The 19975-nt window shown below is 42.4% G+C and overlaps 1 protein-coding gene and 1 pseudogene across 2 annotated transcripts in view; both read right to left on the bottom strand.

Annotated features, from left to right (window-relative positions):
• BIN2 (bridging integrator 2) overlaps positions 1 to 17965 on the bottom strand; it is a 36005-nt gene extending 18040 nt beyond the window's left edge. The window contains exons 1-2 of one of the 2 annotated variants that reach the window (XM_043446728.1): positions 17808 to 17965; positions 10844 to 10924 (exon numbers count right to left, since the gene is read on the bottom strand). In XM_043446728.1, the coding sequence (XP_043302663.1) occupies positions 10844 to 10924; positions 17808 to 17888 (162 nt within the window). In that variant the 5' untranslated portion in view covers positions 17889 to 17965. The remainder of the gene's footprint in view (positions 1 to 10843; positions 10925 to 17807) is intronic. The other variant, XM_043446727.1, reaches the window with a different exon arrangement.
• On the bottom strand, positions 9424 to 10832 carry LOC122427331 (annotated as a pseudogene).
• Positions 17966 to 19975: the final 2010 nt, after the last annotated feature.

The following is a 19975-nucleotide window of genomic DNA, read 5'->3' on the forward strand; positions in this document are numbered from 1 at the left end:
ACCTCACAAAAGCCCAACTCCATTTCTGTGTTTTAGATCAAGTGTCTTGGTCTAAGTTCTTCCTGTATGCTCCTGCTCTTTCCTTTGGGGAGATGAAGAGAGAGAGTTTGTGCGGTGGTGGTAGTGGACAGAGACGGGTAGAGACGTGGGACAGGACCGGTGTCATTTTATTTCTTTGACCTGAAATAATATCTCCAGGCTGAATAATCCCAGCATCTTTTTTCTCTCCGGACAGATGGGGCTCTGACAGTCTTAGCCTCCCACTTGTCTGGAAGTCAAAAACTTGCTTCTGCCACCAACTAGCAAGTTATTCTACTTCTCTGGCTTTAATTTCCTCATCTATAAATATCAACTAAGCCTAGCTCTAAATGTTAATTCTGGCTCTAAATATTATAATTTTATCGCTTCTGCTGTCTCAGTTCAGTTCAATTGCTCAGTTGTGTCCAACTCTTTGCGACCCCATGGACTGCAGCATGCCAGGCCTCCCTGTCCATCACCAACTCCCGGAGTTTACTCAAACTCATGTCCATTGAGTCGTTGATGCCATCCAACCATCTCATCCTCTGTTGTCCCTTTCTCCTCCTGCCTTCAATCTTTCCCAGCCTCTAAATCCTTGCAAAATTCTTGATGGCATCATAAAGAGTCCAAGTTTGTCCTTCCCATCCCTTAAACAAACAGTCCCAGCCCTCAGTTAATGAATCACCCACTCTGGAAGCTTGTGCTAAGCACTCAGGTAGACAGAGCTGTGTCCTAACAGACTGGGGGTCTGAGGATGGAGAAGTCTGTCCTGGGGTTCCCAACTTGCTAGAGAAAAACGGACTCAGAGAAGCACAAACACTCAGCAAAATAAGAGCATGACCAATCCTGAGCAAGTGTTGACAGTTCTTGATCTAATAGAGGTCCAGGAGGGAAAGATGAAGCTAGACTGTTAGACGTGATTTTAAATTTACTTATTTATTTTTGGCTGGGTCTTCGCTGCTGTGTGCGGGCTTCCTCTAGTTGTGATGAGCAGGGACTACCCTCTGGTTGCTCGGGCTTCTCGATGCAGTGGCTTCTCTTCTTGTGGAACATGGGCTCTAGGCATGTGGGCTCAGTAGTTGTGGCACACGGACCCAGTTGCCCGGTGCCATGTGGGATCTTCCTGGATCAGGAACCAAACCTGTGTCCCCTGCATTGGCAGGGGGATTCTTAACTATTGGACCACCAGGGAAGTCCCTAGATGTGATTTTAAAGGCAATGAATTGAAAGCAGCTGTCACTACCAGAAATAAGAGATGAAAATGCTGCTTGAGGAAAATAATTCTTCCTATATAATACATTTTGAGGAAAGGGAAAGGGGGAAACAAGCAGAATCCTCAAAGAAAAATTACTTATGAAAATTTGATTAAGCACCTAGGCAAGTGTCAAAGCCTTGAAATCTGGCTGGGTAGTTTGAGAGTAATGTTTATTAATAAAAAGTTCACCTATAAACTGATTGCAGATGAAAGGTAGGGCACATGACCAGCTGGTCCAACTTCTGGAAAACTTCACTGACTTTCAATTTCCCTGGAAGTGAAAGTGACAGTCGCTCAGTTGTGTCCAACTCTTTGCGACCCCATGGACTTATAGTCCATGGAATTCTCCAGGCCAGAATACTGGAGTGGGTAGCCTTTCCCTTCTCCAGAGGATCTTCCCAACCCAGGGATTGAACCCAGGTCTCCCACATTGCAGGCAGATTCTTTACCAACTGAGCTATCAGGGAAGCCCAACTGCCTTAACCTTGTCCTTTTTCCTCCTGTTCATTTTAGACACCCAAGTTCAGCTTCAGACCTGACTGTATATTCACTGTTTTTCTCCCTAAACTGTGAAAGTCTTGAGAACAGGTGTGCTGTATTGTTTGTATGTAGCAAGTACCTATGAAATGGTTGTTAATTAAACTTTCCAAGCATATTCAAATACCAGTTACTGTAGGTGCATCTTTCTCTCAGGAGAAATGCTTTCCCTTATTCCTAATTTAACTCCATTTCATTTCTCCAATGTATTTCCTCACTCAAGTGACCGTTAGTTGGTGGGCTCACACAGGGAATACTGAGGCGTTTGTCCCATTTGATCCTCTTATTCTTCATGGCTCTTCCTTCATCTCCTACCTTTTCTAACCACACATCTGCCATTCTAGGTCCACCCTATAAGGCAGAGAAAGAACTGAGGGCCAGATAGGCCGAGAGTCAGAAACCTTTCAAAGTATGCTTCCTATCTCGGAGCTGGAAGCAGAGCAGCAGCTGCAGTTGAGAAGAGGCCCAGGGAGGCCTCCATGTGAGGTACGGGGGAAAAAAGCAAAGGCTTTTAAGTTTGAATCTTAGCTCTGCAGCTCTTAAGTCACGTGACCTTGATTAAATTACCTCCCTCTCAATCAGATCTTATTTCCCCTTGATGGAGTTAGACTAGATCGGTGGTGGCCAAATGCTGTTCTCCCACTGCTATGTCATAATTACTTAGGAAGCTTAATGTAAAACAGATACTCTAGTTAATGATCACCTATGGCTGTTAATATCACACAAAAAAGAAGACAATCACATACTATGTGTCTCCAATGGGAGAATGTAACACCTGTAATAACAAGTGTTCTTGCTTCCAAAACAAACAAAAACAAAAACCTGAATCTCATCAACTCTCTATCTAACTGTTAATTTACAGAAAATACAAGAGAGAGAGTAACATGTTAAACAGTATCAGGGAGATTCAATCAGCAAAATTTAGAAACTGCAGAAGAAACCACCTAGTATCATCCACAAATAAACTGCAAAAAGGAGAGATAAGAAACCTACAGATTAAGAGATTTGTTAAATAGGTCAACAAATTGTTGATTTAAACAAATTATTTTTTTAAAAATGACACAAATCGAGGAGTGTGAACATTGTATATTTTATGATATTAAGAAATTACTGCTAATTTTTTAGATATTTTTAAGATACTGCTAAAATATGTTTTAAGCCAGATACTTAACCTGAAATATCTTGAAAGATATTTGTATTGTTAAGTGAAAAAGGCAAGTTATAAAACCATATGAATGGAATAATAACACTTTTGTAAACCTATTTATTTGTTGTGGGTATATTTAGAAATTATACACATACACAGCAAAATAATTGTAAGTATAAAAAAACAGTAGTTGTAGCATGGGACGGTATGAAACCATTATTTTTTATCCATTTTTTTTTCTTAATATACTTTTTTTTTTTTGGCCATGTGGTTCGTGGGATTTTAGTTCCCCAGCTAGGGCTTGAACCTGGGCCTTTGGCTCTGAGAACACTGGACCATCAGGGAATTTCCTCTTGATATTTATAATTTAAATATCTCAAAAAAAATTTTTAAAACTCATTGCTGTAATGAGTAAATGTTTTATAAAAAATATTTTTAGGTGTGATAATGATTTTGTGGTGAAATTTTAAGAGTCCTTATCTTTAGAGACTGATAATAAAATTTTTATAGATAAAATATCTAGAATCTGCTTCAAAATGATCAAGGATGGGGAAAGTGGGTGCAGATACAGAAGAAACAAGATTTCATCTGTATCAAGATGAAACAAGGAACAGGTTTTTCTTAGTATATATTTGAAATCTTCCATTAAAACAAGTTTTAAAATACAGATTCCCAAGCTCTACTACCGGAGATGTTGTATTTACAATCATTTCTCAAATGATTCTGACACAGTCAACTACTGAATTAGATTATAGCTAATATGCTTTTAAATTAATTTTAAAGAATTATTTTCCATATAATTCAGTTAACTGATATAGGACAATAAAGAATTTGAATGGTCTTTGGCCCTGGTTTCTGAGAAGTAACTTCTAAATTCTTGGGATTTTCCAAGTTATTTCCAAGATATTCATGGTGGATCTCTCAGATCATACATGAGTTTATGCTAAATAAATGACTCAGGATGGTGGCTGGTCAGGCCAGAAATGTGAACCATGTGATTAGCGGGTTAGGGCTTTCAGATAGGTGATATCAGCATGACCTCCAGGGGAAAGGAGAGGAGGGAAGTTAGAGATCAAGTTCAATCACAGGGCCTATGATTCACTATGTAATGAAATTACAATAAAAAATCTAGACATCTGAAGTTTAGGTAAGCTTCCCTGGTTGGTAATCCTATATCAACAGGCCAGGAAAGTAACATGTCTTGAGAACATAGACGTTTCATGCTTGGAACCCTCCAAGACCTCCCCTTGTGTGTCTCTTCATTTGGCTGGTCCTGGTTTATTCCCTTTATAATAAAACTGTAATTGCAAGTAGAGCACTTTCCTGAGTTCTGTGAGTCATTCTAGTGAATTATGGAAGCTGAGTGGCCAGTCAGTCAGTTCAGTCATGTCCAACTCTTTGACCCCATGGACTATAGCACGCCAGGCTTCCCTGTCCATTGTCAACTCCCGGAGCTTACTCAAACTCATGTCCATCGAGTCGGTGATGTTATCCAACCATCTCATCCTCTGTTGTCCCCTTCTCCTCCCGCCTTCAATCTTTCCCAGCATCAGGGTTTTTTCCAATGAGTTACTTCTTCTCATCAGGTGGCCAAAATATTTGAAGCTGAAGTTTCAGCTTCAGCATCAGTCCTTCCAATGAATATTCAGGACTGATTTCCTTTAGGATGGACTGGTGGGATCTCCTTGCAGTCCAAGGGACTCTCAAGAGTCTTCTCCAATACCACAGTTCAAAAGCATCAATTCTTCAGTGCTCAGCTTTCTTTATAGTCCAACTCTCACATCCATACATGACTACTGGAAAAACCATAGCTTTGACTAGATGGCCCTTTGTTCTCAAAGTAATGTCTCTGCTTTTTAATATGCTGTCTAGGTTGGTCATAACTTTTCTTCCAAGGAGCAAGTGTCTTTTAATTTCATGGCTGCAGTCACCATCTGCAGTAATTTTGGAGCCCCCCCAAAATAAAGTCTGTCACTGTTTCCACTGTTTCCCCATCTATTCGCCATGAAGTGATGGGACCGGATGCCATGATCTTAGTTTTCTGAATGTTCAGTTTTAAGCCAACTTTTTCACTCTCCTCTTTCACTTTCATCAAGAGGCTCTTTAGTTCTTCTTCACTTTCTGCCAAGGGTGGTGCTATCTGCATATCTGAGGTTACTGATATTTCTCCCAGCAATCTTGATTCCAGTTTGTGCTTCATCCAGCATGGCATTTTGCATGATATAATCTGCATTTAAGTTAAATAAGCAGGGTGACAATATATAGCCTTGATGTACTCCTTTCCCAATTTGGAACCAGTCTGTTGTTTCATGTCCAATTCTAACTGTTGCTTCTTGACCTGCATACAGATTTCTCAGGAGGCAGGTCAGGTGGTCTGGAATTCCCACCTCTTGAAGAATTTTCCACAGTTTGTTGTGATCCACACAGCCAAAGGCTTTGGCATAGTCAATAAAGCAGAAGTATATGTTTTTCTGGAACTCTCTTGCTTTTTTCAATGATCCAGCAGATGTTGGCAATTTGATCTCTGGTTCCTCTGCCTTTTCTAAATCCAGCTTGAACATCTGGAAGTTCACAGTTCATGTACTGTTGAAGCCTGGCTTGGAGAATTTTGAGTATTACTTTGCTAGCGTGTGAGATGAGTGCAATTGTGCGATAGTTTAAATATTCTTTGGTATTGCCTTTCTTTGGGGTTGGAATGAAAACTGACCTTTTCCAGTCTTGTGGCCACTGCTGAGTTTTCCAAATTTGCTGGCATACTGAGTGCAGCACTTTCACAGCATCATCTTTTAGGGTTTGAAATAGCTCAACTGGAATTCCATCACCTCTACTAGCTTTGTTCATAGTGATGCTTCCTAAGGCCCACTTGACTTCGCATTCCAGGATGTCTGGTTCTAGGTGAGTGATCACACCATCATGGTTATCTGGGTCATGAATATCTTTTTTGTACAGTTCTTCTGTGTATTCTTACCACCTCTTCTTAATATCTTCTGCTTCTGTTAGGTCCATACCATTTCTGTCCTTTATTGTGCCCATCTTTGCATGAAATGTTCCCTTGGTATCTCTAATTTTCTTGACGAGATCTCTAGTCTTTCCCATTCTGTTGCTTTCCTCTATTTCTTTGCATTGATCACTGAGGAAGGCTTTCTTATCTCTCCTTGCTATTCTTTAGGACTCTGCATTCAAATAGGTATATCTTTCCTTTTCTCAGCTATTTTTAAGGCTTCCTCAGAAAACCATTTTGCCTTTTTGCATTTCTTTTTCTTGGGGATGGTCTTGATCACTGACTCCTGTACAATGTCACAAACCTCCATCCATAATTCTTCAGGCACTCTGTCTATCAGATCTAATCCCTTGAATCTATTTGTCAGTCCCACTGTATAATAGTAAAGGATTTGATTTAGGTCATTACTGAATGGTCTGGTGGTTTTCCCTACTTTCTTCAATTTAAGTCTGAATTTGGCAATAATGAGTTTATCGTCTGAGCCACAGTTAGCTCCGTCTTGTTTTTGCTGACTGTATAGAGCTTCTCCATCCTTGGCTGCAAAGAATATAATCAATCTGATTTTGGTATTGACCATCTGGCGATGTACATGTGTAGAGTCTTCTTTGTTATGTTGGAAGAGGGTGTTTGCTGTGACCAGTGCATTCTGTTGGCAAAACTCTGTTATCCTTTGACCTGCTTCATTTTGTACACCAAGGCCAAACTTGCCTGTTACTCCAGGTATCTCTTGACTTTCTACTTTTGCACTCCAGTCCCCTATAATGAAAAGGATATCTTTTTTTCAGTGTTAGTTCTAGAAGGTCTTGTAGTTCTTCATAGAACTGTTCAACTTCAGCTTCTTCAGCATTACTGGTTGGGGCACAGACTTGGATTACTGTAATACTGAATGGTTTGCCTTGGAAACGAACAGAGAGTGGCCAGTAAGAACCCCCAAATTTGTAGCCAGTTGGTCAAAAATGCAAGCGCCCTGGGAATTCTGGAGCTTTGTGGCTGGTATCTGAAATAAGGTTGTTTGGTGGGGAACTACGTACGCCCTCAACCTGTGATGTTTGGACTAACTCTGGGTATTTAGTGTCAGAATTGCATTGCAATTGGATGTGCATTTAAGTTAATAATCCCCTTCTATTATAAAGAGAAGATCACACGCTCCAGGACCGATGTCAGAATTAAATGAGATAAATGTGAGGCCTGGTACACATAGATAGAAAGTCAATATCCCATAGAAGATTAAATCTCTGTACACACTTGTCTCTCTCTCTCTCCTTTTTAATAAGATAAACCACAAATTTATTCTATAATTTTTCTATAATAGGTATTCAATTCTGCAGCAAAATGCAAACAAAATATTGTTACTATTTACATTTGGTTCTGTAAACAAACTTGGGGGGAGAAAGAAAACCTTAAGAATTTTTATATAAATTTATAAAAATTTCAAGAATTTGGTTTTTATCACTTCTGAAAGCAATTTAGTTTTTTAAGTCTAAAAGCCACTAAATATAGAGGTTGAAAGAGAAGAGAAAAACAGTGACAATAGATTATTTGAATTTCCCTCTTCCCAAATATCTAAAACATCACATATACCATTGTTTTCAGTGTAACCTGTGTAACCTAAAAATTCTGACTTCTCACTAGTCTGAAATAAGTTCAGTAGAGATTGTACCGTTGTTTTCAGTCACTAAATCATGCCTGATTCATTGCGACCCCATGGACTGCAGCAAGTCAGGCTCCTCTGTCCTCCACTATCTCCCAGAGCTTGCGCAAATTCATGAGATTGTATTTGTGAACTATAAATTCTGTTTTCTTCCTGCGTAGTAAGAAGTTTAGTATTCTTATAAAACTCCACATTTGGTTCCAGATTTTTTTTTTTTTGGTTCCAGATTTTTATTTTATTTTGGTTCCAGATTTTTAATAAAATATCTTCCTTAAAATATTTTCACTCTCCAGTGGATTTTACCAGATGGTAAAGGCTCTGTATTCTTGACATCACATTCATTGGATTCCTAGAACTTTGGGATTGGAGCCTTTGCCTGAATTGTAGGTGCTCCTCTGAACTAAGGTGGGGCTAGTGGTAAAGAAAAGAAAGAAAAAAAAAAAAAAAAGAAAAGAAAGAGAGAAAGTGAAGTCGCTCAGTTGTGTCTGACTCTGCAATCCCATGGACTGTACCCTACCAGGCTCCTCCATCCATTAAATTTTCCAGGCAAAAGTAGCACTGGAGTGGGTTGCCATTTCCTTCTCCAGGGGATCTTCCTGATTCAGGGATCAAACCCGAACCTACCTGATAATGCAGGAGACCTAAGAGATGTAGGTTTGATCTCTGGGTGAAGAAGCTCTCCTAGAGAAGTAAATGGCAACCCACTACAGTATTCTTGTCTGGAGAATCCCATGGACAAAGGAGCCTGCTGGGCTATGTCCATAGGGTCGCAAAGAGTCAGACACAACTGAGCGACTGAGCACACATCCCTGAACTATTCACTGATAACAAATAAGAATCTTGACCAAATACAGAATGATGGTCCTTTTCCTTCAGATCCTACACTGGGAAGTGCACAGGATCTAACTTTTGTTTTGGCTGAGATGCAGTTTTTTCCATATTGAAATTAGAAACTTGTATACATTTGTGTATCCTACACAGACAGTGATCTACCCTTAGTTCTTCATTTCATGTATAATTAATTTCCACTCAGAAATGCCAGAATGCATTTTTGTTCATTTTTATGTAGCAGCAGATATGTAAAATTGTGTCATTTTCATAAATGGAACTTTTATTAGATGTTTTCTCATAAAGTCCTTTCAATTCAATAGAAGAAGGGGAGAGAAACATGTTCTGAAAAAAACCCAAAGTTTTGTTCGGTTATTGGGTTTCTTTATACAGGAAACTCTGGTCAAGCACCTGTACATTATTTTCCCTGATGTCTTTCTGAGGCGTATGTTGCAGTTCCAGCTTTTCTTTATATTCAGACTTTTTCGGGACATTTGCAGTTTTTATAGTCAAAAACTAACTTAGATACAATTTCATCAACAACTTGATAGTGATTACTCTGTACAGGGAAAGTTATGACCAACCTAGACAGCACATTAAAAAGCAGAGACATTACTTTGCCAACAAAGGTCTGTCTAGTCAAGGCTATCCAGTAGTCATGTATGGATGTGAGAGTTGGACTATAAAAAAAGCTGAGCCCCGAAGAATTGATGCTTTTGAACTGTGGTGTTGGAGAAGACTCTTGAGAGTCCCTTGGACTGCAAGATCCAACCAGTCAATCCTAAAGGAGATCAGTCCTGGGTGTTCATTTGAGGGACTGATGTTGAAATTGAAACTCCAATACTTTGGCCACCTGATGTGGAGAGCTGACTCATTTGAAAAGACCCTGATGCTGGGAAAGACTGAGGGCAGGAGGAGAGGATGAGACGGTTGGATGGCATCACCGACACAATGGACATGGGTTTGGGTGGACTCCGGGAGTTGGTGATGGACAGGGAGGCCTGGTGTGCTGCGGTTCATGGGGTCACAAAGAGTTGGACACGACTGAGCGACTGATGAACTGACTCTGTGCAAAGTTTCTGTGTTGTCCACTTACAAGATGTGCCTCATGTCATTTACCTTTATAAAAGGCTTTTTGAGTCTACTTGTTCTTGCTTTTTGTGGGCCAGTTCCTACTCTTTTCCCCACATCTCTTCTTGATTTCTTGAGTAAATACCTTTTTTTTTTTCTTTTGTTCCATGTAGTATCTTATGTCATCAGTATGAAGAATTTTTACTCCCCATGACATTTGATAATATATTTGAAGGAATAAAATCAGTCATTACTAGTTTTTTCAACTACTAAAAGGAGAAATCTGTACTTTTTCTTTGAAATTAGGTAACTGAAATCTTTACTGAGAAATTCTTCAACTCACTCTCCCAGATCTTGTCCTTTTGCAATTTTTCAGATATGGTGACAGAAGGTAAGTCAGTGTAAAATACTTTTCCCCACTTTTCTGGTTTGTTATCAGTTTTCAGGGAGTTCAAAGATGGTTGTTCTTTTTTTATTTTTGACATGGACTCCACCCTGGAAATGTGAATTGCTATGGATTCTCATGGCTCTGTAGTTCATGGCAGTCATCTGGCACTCACATGCTGGGTCTGGAGAAGGTGTCACATCCAGCAGCTCTGGAAGCACGGCTCCCCAAGGCCTGATGACTGGCCAGGTGCCTCTCCCCATCCACAGGCCACCAAGTGTTACCCACTTTCTCTTCTTTTTTTTAATGTTACTATATATAAATTATATTTTTTCTTGTTCTAATCACATATGCACTATAGAATTTTCAGAGTTGGTTGCAGTGCCTTCTTTTCCACTTCTTAATGTAAGTTTTCTACATAAAATTACCCATAGCATCCAGTGAAGACAGATGCAACAGTGAGAGCAGGAGTTTTGCTGGTGAGAATGACAGGTAAAAGATGGAGGTATTATTTTAGAATAAAAGGCTTTGGTTAGGTAGATGTAATGGACAAAGAGGCAACAAGACACAGGGCCACTGCGATGAGAAGATGCTAGGGTAGAAGAGAGGCAGCCTGAGGAAAAGAATATGCCAGAAACTGAAGTGGAAGGCACTTGTTTTGATTTTTGTCCAAGGACCTGGTGATATCACTATACCCTGGGAGAATCACCATGAGAAAAAAACACTCTCAGTCCTCTATGAATGAGGGTGAGGAGGAACAGGAAAGGTGATTTTCTGTGGTTCCCAGGGGAAGAATAAGCAGCAGGTAGGTCACCCTGTGGCCCTGACTCCTGGGGCTAGATGGGTTAGAAGGAATGCTTGCTGATCCGCAGAACCTGCTGCTGTTCTGCCACTCAGCCCTCACGTCTTCTTTCTTCCTCTAAGCTTCCCTTTCCCACCCTCCAGATTACCTGTTGTTGGTGGAAGTTACTGGCACTTTGTTCAAACCGTTCATCTTTGGTCTCCACAGTTTTCCCCAACTTCTGCAGTACCTGAGAATATAAATAAGAGAGGTCCACACTGTTAGAGTCAAGTCTCTCTTATCTGTTGGCCTCATTTGACCCTGGCTTCTCTCAGAGTCTCAGATTCAACTAAAGGGATGTACATATATTAGTCCAACAGAATTAGACATACAGCATATTGCTGAAAAGTCAATTATGTTTTATGGTTCTTCTCAATTTGGGGTATTCAGCAATGTGCTAGAGTATATATAAAGCCCAGAATAAATAAGGTATGAAATTGTTATTTAGCATGGTTTTCTGTGGGGATGGGGGAAGAGTATTATATTAAAATAAGGATTAATTAGAAGAATACAAAATGTGCATGGCTAAAAACATGAGCTTTGAAGACATTTTTTTCACATGAGACACCCTCTTCCAGCCATAGCAGCAGATTCCTTTAGATAAATGAAGTCAGAGAGGTGGGGAGGAGACTCTTTTCTCTGAAGGCCCTTGTAGGAAAACTGAGAAGCTCTGATATTATGCATTTGAAACTCAGCTAGAAGTGAATGCTATCAATAGCTACCTCCTCTCCCCTGGGACCCAGAGAACCATAATAGTGGTCTCAGTGCTGATGCAAAGGACACAGAAATGAGAAAGATACAGTTTCTCTTCTCCTAGAGGACACTCACTTATAACAAGTAAGAAAGCCCTGACTCTTCTACCTGTAACCCCCAGTTTGGAAAGAGGCACCACCATCCTCCGGGCCCAAGTCAGAATCAGGAGTTTCCCTCAACTATTCCTTCATGGAATCCCTCACCATGTCCTCCTCTGGAAACCATCCCGTGTTTTCTAGTCTCACTGTCATGGCTTTAGTCCAGGGCCTCATTGGTTTTTTTTGGCCTGTGATAATAGACCTATCTTGTTGCTGCTTAAAACCTTCTAATGATTCTCCATTCATCTGCTCAACAAATTTTTTAGTTAAATGTCCATTATATATCTACAAGTTATAGTTGTAACTCTAGCATACGTATGGGTCCCTAGGATCTGACCCTTCATTAAGCCTCAGCTTTCACTATTCCTTTTTCCTACAGGTCTCTCTCTCACTCATGCTTTTAGTTTTCTAATAAGCTGCACTGTTGCTTGTTTAGATGCTATTCCCTCTTTCTGGAATGTTCTTTCTTTTCTTATCGTCAGGCAACTATATAAAATGACCAAATTCATACTCTATATTCTTTGTGACACTTAATCATATCTATTGCATCTCATTAATCAAGCTAAATCAGTCGGTCCTAAGCACTTACAACTTCTGCACCTGTATACACTTCTATTACTGTTCTTCTTTTTGTCACACTGTGTGGCTTGTGGGATCTTAGTTCCCCAACCAGGGATCGAACCCAAGCTCCTTTCAGTGGAAGCATGGAGTCTTAACTTGCCTGCTGATTGGCAGAACCTGCTGCTGTTCTACCATTCAGCCCTCATGCCTTCTTTCTTTCTCCAAGCTTCCCTTTCCCACCCTCCAGACTACCTGTTGTTGATGGAAGTTATTGGCACTCTATTCAAACCGTTCGTCTTTGGTTGCCAGTTTTCCCTGGATCACCAGGGAATTCCTCTCAAAGTTTTATTATTTGCATTTATCTTTGTCTCTTTCTAAACTGTGAGCTCCTTGAGGATTGGACACTTGCCTTAGTTATCTATATTTCTCAGCATCCAGCAAATAGATACTTATTACTTATAACAGGAAGGACAGTGAGATTGATACAGGAGGGGACCTAAAGGTTGGGCCTTGAATTTAAGATTTTGCTAGACTGGAATAAAGTAAAAAGGGTGAGGGTAGAAAGAGGATTTCAGGCAAAGACAACATCAGCAAAGTCACAGAAGTGTGCAGATTCACAGCAGTTGTCATGAAATGGTTCAGCATGACTGGTTTAGACTGTGTTACAGTGAGTGATGTGTAAGGAAACTAGAAAGGGAGATTGGAGTCTCATTGTGAAGAACTGTGAATCATATGAAGGAGTGCCCAGGTCTTGGGGGTGAGGCCAGCTCTATGCAGACTCTGACTCAGGTGTCTCCATTCTTAATCCTGAGGTTCTGGAGCTTTCTCTATGGCAGTTAAGCTCAAGATCTCTGGAGCCAAACTGATATATGCCTCTATCTTGGCTTTTCTACTTACTGGCTATAAGCCTTTGGGCAAATCACTTAAACTCTAGAGCCTCCGTTTGTAGAACTCCCTTTCCTCCATTAAGATAATGATATCTCCTGGAGTTGTTGGGAGAATTAAATGATATTATACACATAAATTGCTTTCACAGTGGTGCGCTATGGTGAATAGTTAATACAAATCCACTATCATTGTGCTGAGTTCCACTCTATTCCCTATAAATACCTGTCTTTACTTCCTTTTCAGGGCAGCCATCTGTGTTAGTGTCTCTATTCTGCCTCACTTAACACAGGGCCTTGGGTGTGCAGAGTCACTCATCTTCCCCAGCTCCACCCTCTCCCCTCAACCAAACACTGTCCTCTACAAGGACAAGTTGCAAAACCACCTTGCTTAGTGGTAATCGCAGCTCTCACTTCCTTCCTGCCACCCCTCCCTTCCTCTGCCTGGAGCTTGGTTCTTGGGGGTGGGGGTGGGGGGCTGAAAGGAGAGAGGAGTCGATTCAGTCTAGAGTCAATGTGACACCTGAGAGCAGACCAATATCCCCAAACCTCAAAGGGCTCAAGGCAAAAAAGCTTGGAGAGTGTGGGAGTGTGTTTGTTGAAGGAATACACCCACCTTCAATTCTGAAACTGAAAAGATGAGTATGATCACCGTGAAAACAAAACCCAGTGTCTTGGAGCCAAAGTATTTGTTGCCTTAAGCAATAGGGCCGAGTCTCAGGGCACTTATACTACGCTGTAGATGTTCCTCCTCAACTTGAGTTCCTTGAGAAAGGATGATGTATGGGTGCTCCAAAAATGTTTGTTGAAAGAATTAATAATTTTACCTTTGGATCACTTAGCCCATATAATGCTAATCCCTAAAGTCCTGCACTGAGAATTCTGCCCCAATTTGCCTGGCCTAGCAGCTGAGAAGTTGGAATACAGATATTTAAAGAGAAAAGAGCAGGGATAAGAAAAAAAGTAAATGTGGCAAAATGTTAACCCTTGGTGAAATAGGTGAAGAATATTCCGATGTTCATTTACCTATTTTACTTTTTACATAAGTTGAGTTACAAGTATAAAGTTTAAAAAAAAAAAAAAAGCCACTGCAGACATGTTTGGTAGCTGTAGTTCCTCACTATGACCCCTCCCTATAATCATTTATTATATTTTAGTTATTTCTGTCAATTGGAGTAATTTGAAGAGGCCTTGGATATTAGATATTATGGAATCCTTATTGTCAAGATATATTCTAAAGTAGGCTCTCCTTCATCCCCTCATATATTTTCCAGCTTTTTCTCCCACCAATCCCTGAGCTCCAGCTCAGCGGCATTTCTCCCTAGTTTGCCTAAAAGGATTTCCAGATTCTAGCCTTGCTCATGCTGGCAATCCTCAGCTGGAATGCTCTCTCACCACTTGGCTGAGGAACTATTAATCAGACATAATTCCTATCTCAAATTCAACCTTCACTACAAACCCCTGCTCTGTTCTCAAGTCTTCTGAATTCCCATGGATTTCTCTCAGGTCACTTATTTTACTTAAAAAACAAAACAAAACAAAACAAACCTAGATTGTAAGCTTCTAGCAGGCAAGAATGCCTCTTACTCAACCCATCTCCAAGTTCCAGAGATGAGTTATCCAGCCCATATCATGGACAAAGGGATTTTTCTGTAAATATTGCTGACTGAATCCTCACAAGTTGACTGAAAGTTAACAGAGAAAAAGACCAACAGAGGAGTGGTAAACAGTGAATGCCCTTTCTTGGGGGGAGATCTGAGAGGCTTGCCACAGAGAAATCACAAACAGATGGTGAAAGCATTCGTGTGAAATGTGAAGATGTAGCATACTGTAAAAACACAAGAAAGCCAGACTCATCTTGAATCTGAGAAGGAACTGGGAAATAAAACAAGATGATGCTTCATCTCCACTGGTTTAACAGTCACCAGACCTTCACTCCCAGCTTTACTCCGCAAGAAGATCAGCAGGAAGTGGGCCGGTACAGCAGGAAGTGGGGAGACACAGATGTTAGATCGGTTTTTCAGGAACCTTATTGAAAGCAGGCTGAGATTGGGATCCTAAGGCAGGACACCTGAGTTTCAGTGATAATTCTGCCACTTGCCAATCTCTTTTGAGCCTTATTTCCTCATTTCTAAATTTGGGAGACTAACACAAAGCTTAAAGCGTTGAAAAGATGAAGTGAGATCATATCACGAGAATGTGGGCTCCATAAGGGGAGAGATCATGTCCTTCTTATATTCCTGTGCTTTGTCTATAGGAGGCACTTGATATTTGACACATTAGTTGTTACATATTACAGTCAACCACGTATTGTAAAATTGCAGTGTGCCAGGGAACCCTTTCTTTTGACTGTAAATTTCTCCATCTTTATTTTGCCTTCAATAACTTCCCAAGACTGAAAAACTCTGACAGGCTGAGTTGAACTCTTTCTCCTAACCCAGGTCACTTCCATCCTATCCAGACAACACCCACTGCCTCTAGGGTACAAGCTGTACTGCTTGAAGTTCAATGTCTGCTTGCCTTTGTGTCTAAGTCTGGGTTCAGAGTATCTCCGTGTTTTCTGCAACAGCCTGGGACTTTCTCAGGGCAGATTCAAGTTTGTTCCTCTCTCTGCCTTCTAGGGGCTAGACTAAGAAGCACAGGGTGTATCTGGATAGTTGGGAAGTATTTGACTCTGAGGTTCAAGGAGCCCTCTCCCCTTCTCACTTCAGTGTCCTTACCAAATTGAGTCTCCAAATCACTGAACATCAACTGCATTTTACAGATGCAGAATCTGAAGCCTAGAGCAGAGCTATTATTTACCTGAGGCTTCAAGTTCATGCTTTTAAAAAAGAGAGAGAAAAAAATCTTAAAAGCAAGGGCATAGTGATGGGGCTTCCTAGGTGGCACAAGTGGTAAAGAACCCACCTGCCAACGCAGGAGATGTAAGAGATGCGAGTTCGATCCCTAGGTCAGGAAGACCTGCTGGAGGAGGGCATGGCAACCCACGCCAGTATTCTTGCCTGGAGAATCCCAGACAGAGGAGTCTGGCAGGTTACATCCATAGGGTCGCAAAGACATGACTAAAGTAGCTTAGCACGCATGCATGCATAGTGTTGATAGGTTGGATGATAATAGAAGGTGAGAGAGTGAGGTAAAACATAACTATTGTCCACAAATTTTTGGCCTTTGGCGATTTCTTTTTGTTTTTCCAACCCATAGAGTAACCAGCCTTCTCTTCTCTAGTACCTCCTTTTCCTCCACAATGACTTCTAACTAGACCTTTCCATAGGCTTTGTAACCTTTGGAGAGATCGAAACCATGATCAAGGTGAAGTTAGGTTAAGGTAAAGTAACAAAATCTAGCCACACAAAAATCTTTCCCTTTTCCTCTGCTCTTTCACATGACCCAGCTTCCTCAGACAAAGACAGGGGAAACACACACACACACACACACACACACACACACACATATTCCCCCTACCCTTCCATTGTGAACCTCTTAAAGATAAAGACTAAATCTATATTCCATCAATTCTCCGTTAATAATCCCACTTTGGAGAGCTGGTTGCCTTTAATCCTTCCCAGCACCCAAGCTAGTGCTCTGCTTTTAGAAGATAATACAAATATTTAAATTCTTAAGCGTATGGTGTTCACTCAAATGCTTCTAAGACCATGAAGTCTTAGGAAACCAAGATTCTCACTCAGGTCCTGGTTATCTCTCTCTCTCCCATTCTCCTTCTAGACTATTCATTTCTCCTTACCATCTTACCTACCAGGGTGTTGATGGGTGGAGAGCAGGGATTCAGATTAGAAGCAAAGAAAATACTCTGGACACATAGAAACAAAAATGCCAGTGAAATGTGTGGAGAAATGGTCACACCATCCAGGTAAGTGGGCAAGGTACAGATAGACAGACAGTCTACCTCGATGGAGCCGTGCTATGCTTAGTCACTCAGTCTCGGTCCTGTCCGACTCTTTGCCACCCCATGGACTGCAGCCCTCCAGGCTCCTCTGTCCATGGGGATTTTCCAGGCAAGAATATTGGAGTGGGTTGCCATGCCCTCCCTCGAGGTGATCTTCCCAACCCAGGGATTCAACCCAGGTCTCCCGCATAGCAGGGGGATTCTTTACCATCTGAGCCACCAGGGAAGCCCCATGGAGCAGGACCACCCAAAGCTAATTTAGGACACAGTGCAAAAAGAGGTGCTCCTTGGCCACCCTGAACCAAGTAGTCACCAACACCAAACGGAGGCACAGGAAGCAGATATGAGTTTCTGCTTACATCAGCTAAAACAATAGCCTGCAGCCAGGCTGGGTAAGGCATGGAGAGAATCTGTCAGAATTACTCTAGTCCTCGTGGACTCCAGATCTCAACTAATGGGTGGTACTCGCTGCCAGCCCAGCTGGTGAGTGCTGTCTTATGTGGGAAATGACCCTCTTTGAACCTCCAGTTTCATCATCTGTGAAAAATACCACTCTCGCTGGGTGGCGAGGACAAAATCTGCTACAGAGCTGTCACCAACGCTTAGTTCCTTTCTTTTCCCTTTTCTGGGTCAGCTTGGGCGTTGTTTAGGTTCCAAGAGAGACAGCCAGTGGGAATTGTCTCTCAGCTTCCCCCATCCCTGTCCGAGACTGGGCGAGGCTCTCTGCCTTCTCTCAAATCTGCCTGTTTTCATGGGAACCCCTGCTCGCCTTTCCCGAGGTCAGCCTCTGTGTCCAGCCCAGGTCTTCCGCCCCGAGCACCCCGCACACCCTGCGGCCGCGTCGGGCCTCGGCCTCAGTTCCCAGCCGCCTACCTTCTCTTGGGCCCTGCTGAACTTCTTCTGCACCTGCTTGGCGAAGAGGCCAGCAGCGCCGCCCGCCCGGCCCTCAGCCATCCTGCTGGCTCCCCCGGGGGCGGCCTGCCCTGGCCCGGCGCCCTGTGGTTTTCTCCGGGCCCCCAGAGAAGGAAGTGCGGTTCCCGTCATGCCTCGCATCCGGCCAGGCGGGCCTCGAGCAGCTCACCCCGCCCCGTTGTCACCTGGGAAGCACCCTGGACCGCCTGAGGCCCCGGGCCGGGCCGGGCCGAACGCAGCCGGAGACCTGCGCGACACAGGCCCAGGGCGGCCGCCTAGCCCAGCTGGCGGCTCTCCCGGCGCCCTCCCTGGAGGCCCACGGCTGTTCGGCCCCGGACATGGCCCAGGGCATGGGCGAGGGGCCCGCGGGCACTTGTGGGGCTCAGGCTGGGGTTGGGTCTGTTCCCAGGAGGCCGGAGACGCAGGCCTGCCTTCAGGCGGCGCTTCCTCCAGGCCAGCTTCAAACCCTCTACCCGTGAGGTAGAGGAACACCAGCCGCGAAGAGTTTTCAAATCTGGGCCAAGACTCAATATTCCCTGAGAGCTAACCAGCTGTAACGATCAGCAGGGGAAAATAACGGGAACAGGAGGGAAGAAAATTTTGTGATTTCCACTCAGTGAGAGTGTTGAATGGGGTGTTTATGGATAGGTGTGCAGGAGCAATGTACTCCAGTATTCTTGCCTGGGAAATCCCATGGATGGAGGAGCCTGGTGGGATATGGTTCGTGGAGAGACAGAGACAGGACTTAGTGACTAAACAACAACTGGATGACCAAGTAAAATGGATTTTCTGCTTCAGGGTGCAGTTTTTAAAGATGAAGCCCTGTACTGGAGAGGTTGGCTCTGTCAACTGGGAAAAAAAAAAAAATCACCATCTAAAAGTTGAGAATTATGTTTTATTTAGCAGACAAAACTGAGGACTTAAGCCTGGGACGCAGCCTCTCAGCTCTGAGAAACTGCTCAGAAGAGGTAAGGGAAGAGCCAATAGGTAATCATCAAAAGATTATAGTTAATTAAAACCAGGTATCTCAAGGAATTTGGCACTTTTCTATTTAGGGGAAGATGCAAGAGTCTGGGCTCACTGAAATCATTCCTTGGATACGTACTTCAACTATCTGGGGCCAGTATCCTGCACTTTCTCATCGTGAGTCTCCTCAGGGTACAACACTGAGGGGTGGCTGCAGAGGCTGATGGCCTGAGGGCCAGCATCCTATCTCTCTCCTGAGCTCTCTCAGGGCTCACCATGGGGAGGATGGGGCTGTAATGTGATGACTTCATGACTGCAACATCCTTTGTTTACTGATATGTCAGGCAACATTTTTTCACTCATGACTCTAAACCTAAACTGGGAGGAGGGGTAAGTTGAGCAAAGAGGACAGGACTCCAAATCTGGAGACTTCAAAGAGAGGAGCAGCTGAGCTAGAAGTAGAAATGAAGATGCTTAGAAAGGGAGAGGACCTTATAGAAAAAAGGCCAAAGAGTTGGATATGGCAGCCTGTGCTGGGCATGGGGAGCAAATTTTTCTAGCTGGAGGAATTAGTATAGTATACTAGATGGAGGCAGAAAATACACTGTGTAAGCTGGGATGGGACTGCTGAGATTATAACAGTTGCTTCTCTAGGTAGAAAGTTTCCAAATGGAAGTTGCTTCCTGACCTGATTGAGAAGATAGCTGGAAATTAGGACACTAGGTTTGGAGGAACTATTTACTCAAGGATTTTACAAGTAAAATTCCTCAAAAGGAGGAAATGAGGTCAAGATAAACTTCCTAAGGACTGGAGAAGGAAGCTGAACGCCTGAAACAAAATCAGGCCTTCTCTGCTATCATTTTCCAGATCACTCCCCCAAACAGCCATATTGCACTCAGAATCAACCCTGTGACAGGCATTGCTGGGTGTTGGGAAGCCAAGAATGAATTTTTAAAAAGTGATTCTTGACTTAAAAATGCTTAAAGTCTGGAAGTGGAGGTAGGTTGTTAATCAGATGATTTTAGAGATGGGTACAAAAATTGCTGCCATATCTGGTCATTAGGATTTATTCTGTTATAATGCTAGCTGTGGGGATGATCTAGAAGGGGCAAAGTGAAAAAATAGAAGGACTTGATGTTGGATGGGAAGATGTGGGGGGAAGT

This window comes from Cervus canadensis, chromosome 25 (assembly GCF_019320065.1).
Source record: "Cervus canadensis isolate Bull #8, Minnesota chromosome 25, ASM1932006v1, whole genome shotgun sequence".
Taxonomy (NCBI): domain Eukaryota; kingdom Metazoa; phylum Chordata; class Mammalia; order Artiodactyla; family Cervidae; genus Cervus; species Cervus canadensis.